A 16,447-nucleotide genomic window follows, 5' to 3' on the forward strand; every position below is an offset into this window, starting at 1 on the left:
CACTGTGCCATGTGCCACATTCAATCCTCAACACACACTAGAGGTTTAGCAGAGACTGAGGATCATGAAGGTCCAGTGGCTCAACCAGAGCTGGGATTCCACACCTGGTCATTTGAACTCAAAGCCCTACCTTCCAAATGAATTTCTGGAGAATGTCATATTCTGTAATACTTTGGGAATGGCTTCTTTCACTCAGCACAAGGCTATTGGGATTCATCTATGAACTCCTGCAAGTAGCAATACAGTACACTGCTTTCTATTACTAAGGAGCACTGCGGTTGTTTGATGTGCTGGACTTTGTTCATCCAGTCACCCACTGTGAAATTCAGGTTTTTGTTAATTCTTGGTAATTGTGACTACAGTCATACATACGTATGTAGGTTTTTGTGTGAATTTGAGTTTTTCTTTTTCTAGGGTAAATGCTTAGAATGAGATTGCAGAATCATACAGTAGTGGTATACTTTACTATATGAAAGCACTAAACCTTTTTTCTAGTGTGGCTATATCATTTTGCATTTTTTTTTATTTAACAGGTAGAGTTATAGACAGTGAGAGAGACAGACAGAGAGAGAGGTCTTCCATCCGGTGGTTCGTCCCCCAAATGGCCGCAACGGCCGGAGCTACGCCGATCCGAAGCCAGGAGCCAGGTGCCTCCTCCCAGTCTCCTATGCGGGTGCAGGGCCCAAGCACTTGGGCCATCCTCCACTGCCTTTCTGGGCCACAGCAGAGAGCTGGATGGGAAGAGGAGCAACCGGGACTAGAACCCAGTGTCCATATAGGATGCCGGTGCACAGGCAGAAGATTAACCTAGTGCACCACGACGCCGGCCCCTCATTTTGCATTTTATAATGACGCATACATGTTTTAGATGTTCTGTATCAGCACTTGATATTGGTAGTTTTGAGGTTTTAAATAAATTTTAGTCATTATAAAAGGTATGCGGTGATATTTCATTGTACCTTTTAAAATTTGCATTTCCTCATGGCTAATGATATTGAGCATCTTTTCACTGACTCCTTAGCCATAACTTGTATTCCAAGGTCTCCCACCAGGTCCACATGTAATCAGTCAAGTTCAACTTATCCTAAACCTGAAGCAACTTTGCAATTGCCTTTCCCCAAATGATCTACTGTCCTAGTTTACACTTTGATCATTTTAGATTATGATGAGAATTCTCTTATTGAGTTCTTATTTTCAGCATCCTCCTCCATGACTCACTGCCTTCCTGAAATCTATCCCACTACCATGACCAGTGATTTTTCTGCAACAAGCATGTTGCTTTTCCACGTGAAAATTTCTGATGACTCTACATGGTATAGATGGTAGGACAAAGATCAAGTCATTATCAAGGTCCATACACAGGGCCCCTAAAACATCAACTATATGGTTGGAGTCTCTGCAACTCCTACCCACACAACTCATGTTTCAGACAGGACAAATCAGTAGGACCACCTCTTGAGTCTTTTTGTCTTTGTACATTTTAAGCCCCTCTGACTGCAATGACTTTCCTCCACTAACATTTCTCTGCTGGGCAAACTGGTTTCCATCACACAGGAAAAGTAGTCCTTTCTCATCATTCCAGAGCACTCAATCTCATCAATGTCACCTAAAATCCTCCATGATAAACTGAAGTATGCCAGAGGGAAACATGTCATCTTATGTTCATATTCTTGATGCCCAACACAGTGCCTGGTATAGAGTACAGACAATTAACATACACAACTGTTTAAGTTTTAAAAAAGTGGAAAATAACCTTAAGTTAAAATCTATAATCAGGATGGATAAACTTTAATAGTTCTAGGAAACAAACATGATAGTAACCTGGTATAAACAGCAATCTTAACTACTTTTATATATAAATATAGATGCATGTATATTTCTAAGACAGATATTTTATATACACACACACACACACAAAAAACACCCACCCTAAAATTAAAAATTTTGCTTTTTTTCTTTAAACAGTGCCTCTATCCCTCTGCCCCAAAGGTACAGGGACTGTCTTATTTTATTTATTTGAGATACAGAGTTACAGAAAGAGGTAGAGCCACAGAGAGGTCTTACATCCACTGGTTCGCTCCCCACGTAGCCACAATGACTGGGGCTGGGTGGATTCGAAGCCAGGAGCTACTTCTAGGTTTTCTACATGAGTGCAGGGGCCCAAGGACTTGGGCCATCCTCCACTGCTTTCCTAGGCATATTAGCAGAGAGCTGGATGGGAAATGAAGCATCCAGGACTCAAATTGGTGCCCATTTCAGATGCTGATGTTGTAGGCCGGGACTTTAACCAGCTGTACCACAGCGTTGGCCCCAAAATTTTGTTTTTCTAATCAGCAATGTCTCTTAGGCAATGTCTTCACAAGGAGTTAGGTAAAGAATCACAAAAGTCAAAGCTGCTTGTTGTGGCAATGGTTTCAATTTTGCAAGTAATTCCCAGTGGTAATTTCAGCCCATTATTAGAAATTTCTAAATTTAACTCATCTTCTGATTTGCAAGCCCAATGAGCTCTGTTTAATAAACCGTCTAGCACAGAACAATCAAGCAAGGCTTGATTTTTATTTCTGACCTACAGAGTTCCACTGAGAGCTATACTCACTGCATACATACAACCCCAAGGAGGGTTTTGAAAACAATACTGTTGTGCAGTAAGCCCATCATCATAAAACTCAATGACAGCAGCTAAGTGGGCTAAAAAATATTCTCTCCTGGCTTTGCCATGTGGTTTCAAAGAACAGTTTTTGTTATAGATTTCTGAAACTCATGGCTGTATTTCCTTTCTTTTCTTATTCCTTTCAAAATGCAATGGGTGGGTATTTAGTCAAGAAGTGAAGATGCTGCTTAAGATAACCAAATACATCAGAGTACCTGGGTTCAATGCCTGGCTCTGATTCCAGCTTCCTGCTAAAACAGACTCTGAGAGACATCAATGATGGAAGAATTAATTGATTCCTCTCACCCACATGGGAGGCCTAGGATTGAGCCCCTAGCTCCTGGTTTTAGTCAGTTGGACTGTTGCAAATACTTGGTGAGAGAACTCTCTTATCTTTCTGTCCCTGTGTATCTCTGCTTCTCAAATAAATTAAGAAATAAAACAACCCTCAAAATCTAATTAATCTGGCAATATCACAGGTGGCTAAAATGGAGTGTACCACATCAAGAGTAACTAGACATCTTCAGGGACAGAATATGCCATTATTCGTGACTGTATGCCTCTAGAGAGCAGACTCAAATAAAGGGAAGGGTAACATGGAACATGTTACCAAAGGTCCAAATACTTTTCCCTCACATTTTATTTTATTATTATTTTTTTTTACATTGCATGTTTCCTATTTAATAGCGCTGTGGAAAAATGCAAAATAATCTATCTTGACAGGAAACAGATCAGTAATTACATCACATGTACTTGGGCAGTGGGGGTTCCCAAGGGGCAGAGAGAGTATCTGTGGGTGGTTAACAAAGATCACTTAGAATAGTCATTACTTCATGATGTGTACTTATAACAAAACTTATCAATGAGTGCATTTTACATCTGTGAAATTATGCTCCAATAAAACATATTTGAATATTTCCATAAAGTTTCTAAAAGAAAGTTTCAAATTTGAAATCACATATCTCCCAGAACTACAGAAGATAGAAACTTTTTTTTAACTCAACACTTATTTTAAAAGTAAAATGTCTCTTTTCTATTCTTTTAGCTTTTTCTAATCACCTTGATACAGAAAAGTGAAGGATGTTTTTGGCTCCTTTGTACATATGCATTGAGAATCTACTGAAAAGTGCTATTTTGGATTTTGCAAACTGATAGAGCTATACGCTGTCTTCTGAATATAAGCTTAAGTACATCCCCCTTTATGTTCAAAAGTACAATGTTTGCAATGTCTTTACATAACTAGAACCTACCGTTTGCTTCATTTGAAAAGATTTCCTATTCACTGTTAAATTCTTTTTTAAAACTTTTATTTAATAAATATAAATTTCCAAAGTACAACTTTTGGATTATAGCAGCTTTCTCCCCCCGAATAACCTCCCTCCCACCTGCAACCCTCCCACATCTCCTTCTCCCTCTCCCATTCCATTCACATCAAGATTCTTTTTCAATTATCTTTATATACAGAAGATCAACTTAGTATATATTAAGTAAAGATTTCAACAGTTTGCACCCACACAGAAACACAAAGTATAAAGTACTGTTTGAGTACTAGTTATACCGTTAATTCACACAGTACAACACATTAAGGACAGCGATCCTACATGGGGAGTAAGTGCACAGTGACTCCTGTTGTTGATTTAACAATTGACACTCTTATTTATGACGTCAGTAATCACCCAAGGCTCTTGTCATGAGTTGCCAAGGCTATGGAAGCTTCTTAAGTTCGTCAACTCCAATCTTATTTAGACAAGGCCACAGTCAAAGTGGAAGTTCTCTCCTCCCTTCAGAGAAAGGTACCTCCTTCTTTGATGGCCCATACTTTCCGCTGGGATCTCACTCACAGAGATATTTCATTCAGGTTTTTTTGTTTGTTTGTTTTTCTTTTTCTTTTTTCTTTCTTTTTTTTTTTTTTTTGCCACGGTGTCTTGGCTTTCCATGCCTGAAATACTCTCACGGGCTTTTAGCCAGATCCGAATGCCTTAAGGACTGATTCTATCCCTCACATTTTAAAACAGTTGCTAGTAGAGGGAGCCTGACAGTCGACCATTCAGGAAATTTCTAGATTAAGCTGCTGATCCTGGAACTGCATTTTGGGAAACAAGAACTACATTGATTCAATACTTGGAATGGCCAAACTATAGTCATATGGCCTAGTGTCTTTAGTACAGACCCTATTAGATAAAAATCTCTTCTATATAGAAAAGTTTTCTCTACAGAAAAAAATTTCAAAGGCTACTACTGTGGATGGCGTGGTGTGGTGGGTTAAACTGCCACCTGCAACTCCAGCATCCCATAGGCATCTGGCTGCTCCACTTCCAATCGAGCTCCCTGCTAGTGTGCCAGGTAAAGTACAAGAGGACAGCCCAAGAGCTTGGGCCCCTGCATTCCCGTGGGAGACCCAGATGAAGCTCCTGGCTCCTGGCTTCAGCCTGGCCCAACCCTGGTCATTGTGGCCATTTGGAGAGTGAATCAAGTGGATGGTGGATCTCTCTCTCTCTCTCTGTCACTCCCTCTCTTTCTCTGCAACTCTACCTTTCAAATACATTTTTTTAAAAAAAGGCTACTTTGGAAATATGTCAAAATTAAATGAAATTCACATTTCAGTGTCAATAATATTTTACTGGAACAGAACCATACTCCTACATTGTGTATTTCTAAGACTGCTTCCCTGTCACGATAGCGGAGTTGGTCATTGTGATAGACTGCACGGCCCACTGGATCGGTCTGTGCAGTCTGCCATGACAAAATGACACAGAGAGGCTTAAACAACAGGATTTTCCTTCCTACAGTTCTAGAGGCTAGAAGTCCAGGACCAAGGTCTGGCAGGATTCAGTTTCTGGTGAGGACTCTGCTGGCCTGCAGTCACTATTTTGCTGTGTCCTCACATGATTGACGGAGTGCTTTTCTTCCTTTGTTTATAAGGGAACCAATCAAGACTGGCGGTGTAGTGCAGTGGGTTGAGCCTCGGCTTGGGATACCAGCACCATGTATGAGCAACAGTTTTGAATCTTGGCTGCCCTGCTTCAAATCCAGCTCCCTGTTAATGCACCTGGGAATGCAGAAGATGGCTCAAGTACTCGAGCTCCTACCACCCACACAGGAGGCCCAGATGGAGCTCCAGGCTCCCGGCTTCAGTCTGACCCAGCCCTGGCCATTACAGCCATTTGTGGAATGAACCAGCAGGTGGAAGGAATCTCTCTCTGTCTCTCCCTTTCTTTGTGTAATTCTGCCTTTCAAACAACTACATAAAATCTTTAAAAAAAAAATAAAAATAGGGAAGCAGCCTTATCAAATTAAGAACCCCATTCATAGGACCTCAATACAGTCACATTGGCAGGTTAGGGCTTTAGCCTATGATCTCAGTATATGAACTTTGAAAAGACATGAACTTTCAGTCCATGGTTTCCACAAAGCCTAAAATACTTACTATCTGGTCAATCACAGAAAAAGCTGATCTACCTCTTGTGTAGATTGTTATTTCTCAAAGTGGGCAAAAATGCAAGTATTTCCAGCTGCATTCAGAGATAGTGAATTAGAATTTGTGTTTTAAGAACATTTCGATCTTCCACTCACTGGTTTACTCCCCAGTGGCCAAAACAGCTAGGGCTTAGCCAGGTGGAAGTCAGGAACCAGGAACTTTCTCCTGGTCTTCCATGTGGATGCAGGGACCCAAGCACTTGGGCCATCCTCTGCTGCTTTCCCAGGTGCATTAACAGGGTGCTGGATAGGAAGTGGAGCAGCCTGGGCTCTAAACGGTGCCCATATGGGATGCTTGCATTGCAGAAGGAGGCTTAACACACTAAGCCACAGTGCCAGCCCTGGGAAAAAAGACTTAAACACAATTTTAAAAATACACACTGGCAAGGGAGAGAAACTTTAGGTTTTAATTCTTTAAATTTTTATTTATCTATTTCATTTTTATTTGAAAGCCAGAAAAACAGAGACAAAGTCAAGAGACAGACCTTCCATCCACTGTTTCATTCCCCAAATGCATGCAACATCCAGAGAAGGGCCAGTGAAGCAAGGAGCTGGGGAACTCAATCCAGGCCTCCCATGTGGGTGGCAAGAACCCATCTAGTGGAGACATCATCTGCTGCCTGCCAAGGTGTGCAAATGCAGGCACTCTAGTAAATGTAAATCCAGCACTCTAACATGGGATGCAGGCATTCCAAGCAGCAACTTAACTGCTACACAAAACGCCAGTCCCTGGGACAATAATTTTAACAACAGCGAACATTTGTTGAGAATTTACAGTGAGATTTGTCAGGCACTGTGCTTTTATGTACATTATTTCAATTAATCCCCCAAAACATTCTAAAATAGCTAACATCATCCCTATTTAGAAGGTCAGGCAAACAGTTAAGTTTTGTTATTTAGTTGTGGAATCTGATGTTAAATCAAGGAAGCAGACATAAAACTTGGTATTTCTTTCTTGTCTGTGTGATGTAATCCTATAATAGAGCACAATTAATGATGTACACTTTGAGAAATGACTGACACCGTTTCAAGGAACAAAAGGATTCCAAGAAGAGTTGAGACTTAAAAAGCGGGTAACATTTATCCAAATAGAAAGAGGAGATATCCCTCTAACTTTGTCCAGAGAACACCAGAAATATTTTTAAATGGCAGTTGACCTTTCATTCAAGTCAAAGAATTTAAGGAAAAATAATCAGATGATGCTTTGTAACTTTTGTACAGCCCTTACAGTTTCCTTAACCTGCCAACATTTGGTCTTTAAATAGAGGTAACTACAGTTAACAAAAAAAAAATTTTTTTTACTGTCTACTGTAAATACTTTCTAATAACAAAAGGATTTCTCTTAGGATAAAATTCTTCAATTCCTCTTAAGTATTGGTCTCTAAGTTTTTCAAGTATTAAGTTCTAAAATCCAAGTATCAATTATGCTTGGCCTATTCATATACTGCAAGGAATGAAATATTTAAAAAATTTTGCTCCACTGGTAAATTAAGAAAAAATAGAGTGTTTCCTAAAGTCTGTGTTTAAGTTTCAACATGTTTTAGCTTCATAGCAGATTAAACACAACAGAACAAAGAATAATTTATAAGATAAAAAATCAGGGCAGGCAGTTGGCATATTAGTTAAGATGCTACTTGGGACACCTGCATCCCTTATTCGAGCCTCTGGGTTCAAATCCCATTTGTGCTTCTGATGCAGTTTCTTGCTAATGTATACCCTAGGTGGCAGCAGAGAATGGCTCAAAAGGTGGGTCCCTGCCACCCATGTGGGAGACCTACATGGAGTTTCTGGCTTCTGGCTTTGGCCTGGCCTAGCCCTGGCTGTTGTGGGCATTCAGGGAGTGAACCAGTAAATGGACAATCTCTATCTATCGGTCTCTTTCTGCCTTTCATACAAATAAAAACAAATAAATAAAACTTTTATAAAGATAAGAAAGTAAAATACCACACTTTTTTTAAAAGATTTATTTTATTTATTTGAAAGACAGAGTTACAGAGAGAGGTAGAGACAGAGAGAGAGTGCTGGTTCACTCCTCAGATTGCCACAACAGCCGAAGCTGCGCCGGAGCCAGGAGCCAGGAGCTTCCTCGAGGTCTCCACGTGGGTGCACGGACCCAAGGACTTGGGCCATCTTCTACTGTTTTCCCAGGCCATAGCAGAGAGCTGGATCAGAAGAGGAGCAGCCGGGACTAGAACAGGCGACCATATGGGATGCTGGTGCTTCAGGCCAGGGCTTTAACCTGTTGCGCCATAGCACCGGCCCCAAATACCACACTTTTTAAATTTCTCTTTGTTTTAATTGATACTCATACTTAAGTTTTCTGGCCTATATAGCAGGTGGTTTCCAAAAATTGCTTTTTAAGAAGCCTGCTGACCTCAGTCAAATTGACTTATTTTGTGACTCTTTGAAAGAAAGGGTACAATCAGATAAAGTTCAGGGGAATTACTTCTACAAAAAGCGGCAATTAAGCAGAGAGACAAAAAATTGAGATGTGTCCCTAAAGAGCTAGCTTGTGGCAAATAAAAGCAGTAATGTCAATGGAAATTTTACACAGATCCTAAAAACAGGTTTGTTAAGAAATAAATATGGAGGACTGGAGCTGTGACAGAGCAGGTAAAGCCGCCACCTGCAGTGCCAGCATCCCATATGGGCGCCGATTCAAGTCCTGGCAGCTCCTCTTCCAATCTAGCTCTCTGCAATGGCCTGGGAAAGCAGAGGAAGGTGGCCCAAGTCCTTGGATCTCTGCAACTATGTTGGAGACCTGGAGGAAGCTCATGGCTTCAGATCAGCTCAGCTCTTTGGGGAGTGACCCACAGGATGGAAGATCTCTCTCTCTCTCTCTCTCTCTCTCTCTCTCTCTCTCTTCCCCTGTGTAACTCTGCCTTTCAAATAAATAAATCTTAAAAAAAAAAAGATTTGAAGAAAAAAAAGAAAGAAATGCAAAGTAATCTCATAGAAACCAAGGTTGCTTTAGGACATCAAAACTAATCTGGACAGAATTCTTGATGCTTAAAAGTGTTGGTTTTATGTTACTTGAGATGAATCCTATTATCTAGAACTATGTTTGAGTCAGTACTTAATAGCAAAGCACCAGATTATCTGAAATGAATTTACAGAATCAAAGTCAGTATTGAAAAATGTTCTTCGGGGACGGAGCTGAGGCCCAGTGGGTTAAAGTCCAGGCCCGCAGTACTGGCATCCCATTTGGGCGCTGGTTTGAGTCCCAGCTGCTCCTCTTCCAATTCAGCTCTCTGCTATGGCCTGAGAAGGCAGTAGAAGATGGCCCAAGTCCATGGGCCCCTGCACCTGTGTGGGAAACCTGGAAGAAGCTCCTGGCTCCGGATCAGCTCAGCTCTGGCCATTGTGGTCATTTAGGGAGTGAACCAGTGGAATGGAAGACCTCTCTCTCTCTGTCTCTACCTCTCTCTCTCTGTAACTCTGTCTTTCAAATAAATAGAATAATTCTTTATAAAATATTTAAAAAGAGAAAAATATCCTTGAAACTATTAATGATTAGGAGGATGCTGTTATAAAATATAGTGTATCTTGGAGTCCATCTTAAGGCATGCAGGCAGAAAGTAGTAAAAAAATTACATTATAAGCATTTTCATCTGCAGGATGCTTCCAAATATTTTCTGAGCATTATTTAAGGCTTCCCTGTGTGAGAGGGAGGAGGAATTCAGTCTCTGGAAAGCCTCTGGCTTGTCTTAAAACGTGACTTCCATGTTTAACAATTTGGATTTTAATTCTCTTCGAAAACAAAGTCACTACTATGATGAAGTTCACAACGAGTTCCCCGACAAAACTGCTTTCTGTGAGCCATGGAACCTCCTCCTGCTGGACCGGGGGAAAGGTTAGGACTCCCTCCAGCTGTGTCAGCTTCGCTCACTACTGGTAGTTCTTGACTTTCTTTCTTTATGCAGGTAAACACAATGAAACCTTATTCTATTATAGTAACAACGCCCAGAAATCTGACTTAATTCTAGCACGCTTCTGTACATTCTGGCTAAGGGAACCTAAAACTACATGATTAACCAGGGACAGCTTCTCTTCACTCCTACTCCCAGAAGTAAGTGGGAGTTACAACTTCGGATTTCTAAATAAATAAGTCCATCCGTGAGTTCTAGAAGTATGCAAGTGATTCATGGACATTACTAATGATTTTAAATATTTGGATCTTTATAAGGGCTACTAAATGACATGTTTACTAATCATGCTTGCTGTGAAATTAAGTAAAATAGCTCAAATGCATTGCAGAATAAAAGCTGAAGATGATCTGGTAATAGTATCCTAAACATTAAATTAACACAGTGCCATCTAAATAATCTCCCCCTTTCACTCTAGTATATAAAATGACTCAATACTTTAGAACAATTTCTTCTGAAAGTCAGTTTTTTCATAAAACAGTTCCTTTACAATTAGAAACTCTAAATCCAGAATTCAAAGCCTATTTCCAAAATAAACAGAAGAAAACGTCTATTATCAGTGAACACAAGTGTATTATTAATTTTGCTTCAATTTATTGTGATAAGTAAAACATTTTAAAATCCCACTTATAACCATGCTAAACACCAAGAACAGCAAGGAAAAGAAAATCTAACTGAAAATAGTTGCTGCAAAGGTGCAAAATCTTGATGCAAACCTCATACCACAACGTAGAACAAATCACACAAACGTGTTACATCACAGGCCCAATGCTCTTCTAGCCTCCCAAAAGCAAAGCACTTCTAATTAAAATCAAACTCTAGTCTAAATTCATTAAATTCAAGCTATCAACATCAAAATATTCCCACTGCACTGCTCCACCAATATTTTATGATACTACAAGTATGAAAGACATAAGAATTTTAAAGACACTTTACAAAACATTCCCCATCTCAGGAAACTAAGCTTTGAGATTTTACAGTAAAATATTGTAAAATAACTTTGACTACTAAGTAAACCACATTGAATTAGAAGTTTGGGGCAAACTGGAAAAATAGTGAATTTAATACCTTTTGGCTTAGTCTTTCTTAAGCAAATGCTACATCTGTTTTGTAGTACCACAATGTCTTACTTAGAAAATACTCAAAAACGCTAGTCAAACGAACTGAAGTACCTAAATTCATGCGTTTTTTTCTTTATTTCAGAAACAAAGGACTGCATATTTCCAAGAAGAATGTGTTCTCAGCATCATACTTTTTAAACTGAAAACTTAATTACCAGAAGTAGGAAACAAGAGGATATGTAAGGGCATCAGAAAGGGGTTTAGTATGAAAATGAAATTTTGAGACATCAGTTTGTTACTCAAATTGACAGTAAATCAGCAAACAGAGGCACCTAAATCTCATTGCCAAGCCCACTTAGTAAATTTCTTTGTAGTTAGAGCATCTTTAATGTGCTAAGCTCAGTAAAAGCAAGTATTCACCATGCAAGACACAGATAGGATTCCCTTAACCTGCTGCCCTTTAGACACATCACTCTCTGTTAAACAGGCAGCGGCTGCCAGATGCTCTCATGGAAAATGGTCACAGATGGTCGGTTGTCCAGTTAACAGAACGCACTGCCCTCCCAATATCCAGAAGTAAGAAGGAAAGGCATGGGAGCTGTTAACACTCGCCTGCTTTCTGAGTTAAACGTATTCACCAGCTGTAAGCTCGATGGGGTCCCCAACACTGACTTTCCAGAAAAGGAACATTAGACCATAGGGGGTCTCAAGATCAAAAAACGCCTTCAGGATGATCTAGTCAACAGCTGTACCATCCACACAACTGCATCCCAGCTAGCAGCCATGTAGGCAGTGTCTCCACAGCTCCAGGGGAGTGGAACCTGCTGGCCAACAAGAAAGCTCCTGTGCCTGAAACAGAGGCCTCCCATATCTTGAACTTCAATTAGTCCAACCACTCAGTCTAATTTCAGCCAGGAAACATGGAGCTGTTTTAATAATCATGGTATATGGACTGCAACATAGTATTTTCCAGTTTATACATTAAAAAAGTGATTTTAAACAGTTACCTCAAATAGCACACAAAATGGATTTTTAACCTTCTAAGAAAAAGGCAAAAATACACAAGCTTTATTTTTAAAATATAACAGAAAATAAAATCTTTGGAAGGCTGTATATCAGGGGCTTGCGCTGTGGCGCAGTAGGTTAACACCCTGGTCTGAAGCGCCGGCATCCCATATGGGCGCCGGTTTGAGTCCCGGCTGCTCCACTTCCAATCCAGCTCTCTGTTGTGGCCTGGAAGAGCAGTGGAGGATGGCCCAAATCCTTGGGCCCCTGCACCCATGTGGGAGACCTGGAAGAAGTTCCTGGCTCCTGGCTTTGGATTGGCACAGCTCCAGCCACTGCGGCCATCTGGGGACTGGGCCAGTGGATGGAAGACCTCTCTCTCTGTCTCTACTTCTCTCTGTAACTCTTTCAAATGAATAAAATAAATCTTTAAATTGCATCCTTTTATATATATATATATATATATATATTTCCTTAACAGTGAGGAAAACTGAAGTACTGAGTTTGATCTATGATTCTTCATCAACAATTATCCTAAATCCTATTTGTTACTTGATATAGATGGGACACCTTCAACCCAAAAAATAAAAAATCCAAAACTCCTTGGGTGCCAACATAACACTCAAAACATTCCCGATCTGCAAGGTGGGCATTTGGACTAGAGGCTAGGATGCTGGTCAGGATGCATGCATCCCAGATCAGATCACCTGGCTTCAACATACACTTGTTCCTGACTCCAGCTCCCTGTTAATGTATACCCCGGGAGACAGTGATGGCTAAACTAACAGGTTCCCGGCAACCCATGTGGGAAACCTACTGAGTTCTTGGCTACTGGCTTTAGCCTGGCCCCAACTGTTTGTTGCAGGGAGTGAAGTAGTAGCTGGACCTTTCTATCTAATCATTTTTTTTAAAGTTTCATAATGGGAACATTTCCAGTTTGGGAATTTTAGATTCAGAATATTCAACCAGTAAAGTCTACACAGATGTTTCAAAAATCCCAAAACCTCCAAAATCTAAAAACATTTCTTGTTCTAAGCATTTTGGGTACTCAATCTGTGCTGAGTAATATTTCCTTGGATAAAGAACATGTACATGGAAAAGGAGCATGCACCAAGAAGGGGAACAAATGACGCTGCCTCTGGTGACAGTGGGTTGGGCTAATGTCATTTCAGAAACACCAGTTTGAGGAAGGTTAGTCTGAACACGCAACTTGTCCTTGCTGTTTATAGAACTGTCCGACAGAGATCTAAAGTAAAACTTATTTAACTGAACGCAGATCAAATTAAGAACTGACGTAACAAAATTATGAGTAAAACACCATCTGGAAAGCTACGGCAAAGAACGGCAGAATGGTGTTCTATATTCTTGCATCTGAAAACAGATTCCCACCACTGCGTCCTACTCAAGAGTCTCTAGGCTCCCAGCTTATGCTAGCATGAGGCCAGGAGAGAACCGGAGAAGCAGCCTGCAGCACCTTTCCCTCACTTGCAAAGGGCAGTCTGTGAGAGAAGCCAGAATGCTTTACGTAAAATTCTAATACATGCAGGTGTTCTCTCAGTTCAGTAAGCATTTGGTTCAAAACCATAATTAAAGTGATTTTTTTTGCACTTAAGGATAAAATGCCACTCATAAGCAACAAATAGTTAAGATTCATTAACTTATATTACTTATATTACAGCAAGAGAAGGAGAGACATGAGGGTTGTGGGGGAAGACAGATATTCCACCTGCTGGTTCACCCCCCAAATGGCTGCAATGGCTGGCACTGGGCCAGGCTGAGGCCAGGAGGCAGGAGCTTCATTCAGAGCTCTCACGTGGGTGCACGGGCTCAATTACTTGGGCCAACTTCAACTGCTTCCCAGGTGCATCAGCAGGGACCTGGATCAAAAGTGGAATAGCTGGGACCTGGACCAGCGCCCATATGGGACGCCAGCACTGCAGAGAGCAGTTTAACCTGCTGCACCACAGCACCTGCCCCCTGAATGTATATTTTATACATTGTTACATCTTTTTATGCTCATATATTCATTTTAGACATACTTTTAAAAAATTTTAAATCAATTTATTTGAGAGGCAAAGACACAAAGAGAGAGACAGAGAGAAGGAGCACTTTTATCTGTTGGTTCCCTCCCCAGATGCCTGCAATGGCTGAGTCTGAGCATGAGCCAAGACCTTAAGCAAGGTCCCCGACATGAGTGGCAGGAACCTAACTACAGGAGCCATCACCACTGCCTCCCAGCATGTACATTATTAAGAAGGTAGAGTCAGAAGCACATCTGGGGGACATTAACCACCATGTTAAATGTTCACCTCTAAAAGTCTTTATTTTATACTAAATGTATTTACATCATGAACTTCCTTTTACCCTGCAAAGATAGGAATGATAGAGAAAACAGCATCTTTCATAATACTAATGAATCCAAACACATGTATTTTTCCAGTGTTTCTGGGGGTAGAACTACAGAAAGTGAATATTTAAAGTTACATGGGTCACATGTAGAGGTATTATTTTGTACATAGATATGTGTATCATTTACATGCGTAAAGTAACACACATATATACCACTCTGAGACAAATTCTAAGTTAAACTTAATTACTGAGTACTATGTGACCACTCTACTTCTACCTCACATATGATAATTAATCAGGACCTTACACTACCACAAGTAAACTCTAGAAAGAAAAATGGATTCCCAGAGCTAGGGGAAAGATAGAGGGCTAGCCATTAGTTTAACTCACCAATGGTCATTGCTGAAAACAGTAGGATATTTGTAGTGATGTAGTAAAAATCAATTCTTCTCTTCCTAACGTCAGTCAGTTCCCCAGCCTTGTATCCAGTAACTTTTCCCCCAGCTGGTTAGAGAGGGAGGAAAAAAGGAAAATCCCAGCAGAGCCCCACTCACCTAAGCCACTGAGCGTGTAGAGCAGGTCCCCGGTGGACAAGAAAATGGGCCCGTTCTCCTGCTGCCCCTCTTCTCTGTAGTACAGCTTGTAGCCCTGAATGGCTGCTGTGTCCTTGGCATCGCGTTGCCACTTCACAGAAATGGTGGTGCAGTTCAGAGGCTCCAAATGCAACTCTGGAGACTTGGGAGCTAGAAAGATTCATCACAAAATATATGTATACAAACAACCCTCAATCCCAAGGGAGACACAAAATACCGCAGATCTCTCAGGCCAACCGTTAATGAAAATAATTACAATAAACTATACTTTAGCTTAACTTTGAGGTGGAGGTAAGAACACAAAATGCTACCTAAAAAAAGACTGAGACATAAATACTGAAAAAAACTTAGCATACATTTGTAAATTTTTTCCAAAGAAGAAAAACTACTTTCTAATTCAACCAGCCAATACTCCCTCTGTAATAAGAGAGATCATTTTATAACAACAATAAAAAGTGGTAATATACTCCATATTAGTAAAAAGAGAAGGTTCCAGGATTTCCCAGTCTAGGGCAGCCGCTTGGTTCAGCACTTAGGTCACTGCTTGGGAAGCCTGCATCCCATATCAGAGCCTGGGTAGCAGCCCAGCTCCTCTGCTTCTAACCCAGCTTCCTACTAATGTGCATCCTGGTAGGCAGCAGATGATACCTCAAGTACCTGGCTCCCTGCCACTTATGTGGGAGATCCACATGAGTTCCAGACTCCTGTCTTGGGCCTGGCCTAGCCTTGGCTGTTGCAGGCATTTGGGGAGATCAATTTCTCTCTCTCTCTCCTTCTCTTTCATTCTCTCTGCCATTCAAATGAAATAAAAATAAACAAAATTTACAATTCCCAGTCTTATGGTATAGATTGAACTGATGATTTAAAAAATATGTGGCAATAATCAAGGAGAGAGGCGCCTTTCTCTGAAGGGAGGAAGGAACCTCCACTGTGACATGGCCTTGACTAAACAAGTTCAGAGTCGGTGAACTCAAGGGGCTTCCATAGCCTAGACAGCTCATAGCAAGAGTCTCGGGTGATTGCTGACATCATAAATAAGAGTGCCAATTGTTAAATCAACAACGGGAGTCACTGGGTACATGCTCCCCATGTAGGATCTCTGTCCTTAATGTGTTTTACTATGAAACATAAAAACACTACTAGCCGAACAGTACCCTATACCTTGTGCGGTTGTGTGAGTGCAGCCTGTTGAAACCCTTGCTTAGTATATATAAGTTGATCTTCAGTATATGAAGGTAATTGAAAATGAAACTCGATAAAGGGTGGGATGGGAGAGGGAGAGGGAGAGGGAGAGGGAAGGGCCGCGGGAGGGAGGGAGGTTGGGGGGGGGAGCCACAACAATACAAAAGTTGCACTTTGTAAATTCACATTTATGAAATAAAAAAA

General features: G+C 40.8%; 1 protein-coding gene across 1 annotated transcript in view; it reads right to left on the reverse strand.

Annotated features, from left to right (window-relative positions):
• Positions 1–16,447, reverse strand: part of PRTG (protogenin) — a 147,183-nt gene that overhangs the window by 45,710 nt on the left and 85,026 nt on the right. Inside the window, exon 11 of the mRNA XM_062206647.1 lies at positions 15,023–15,211. Within this exon, the coding sequence (XP_062062631.1) occupies positions 15,023–15,211 (189 nt within the window). The remainder of the gene's footprint in view (positions 1–15,022; positions 15,212–16,447) is intronic.

This window comes from Lepus europaeus, chromosome 11, assembly GCF_033115175.1.
Source record: "Lepus europaeus isolate LE1 chromosome 11, mLepTim1.pri, whole genome shotgun sequence".
Taxonomy (NCBI): Eukaryota; Metazoa; Chordata; class Mammalia; order Lagomorpha; family Leporidae; genus Lepus; species Lepus europaeus.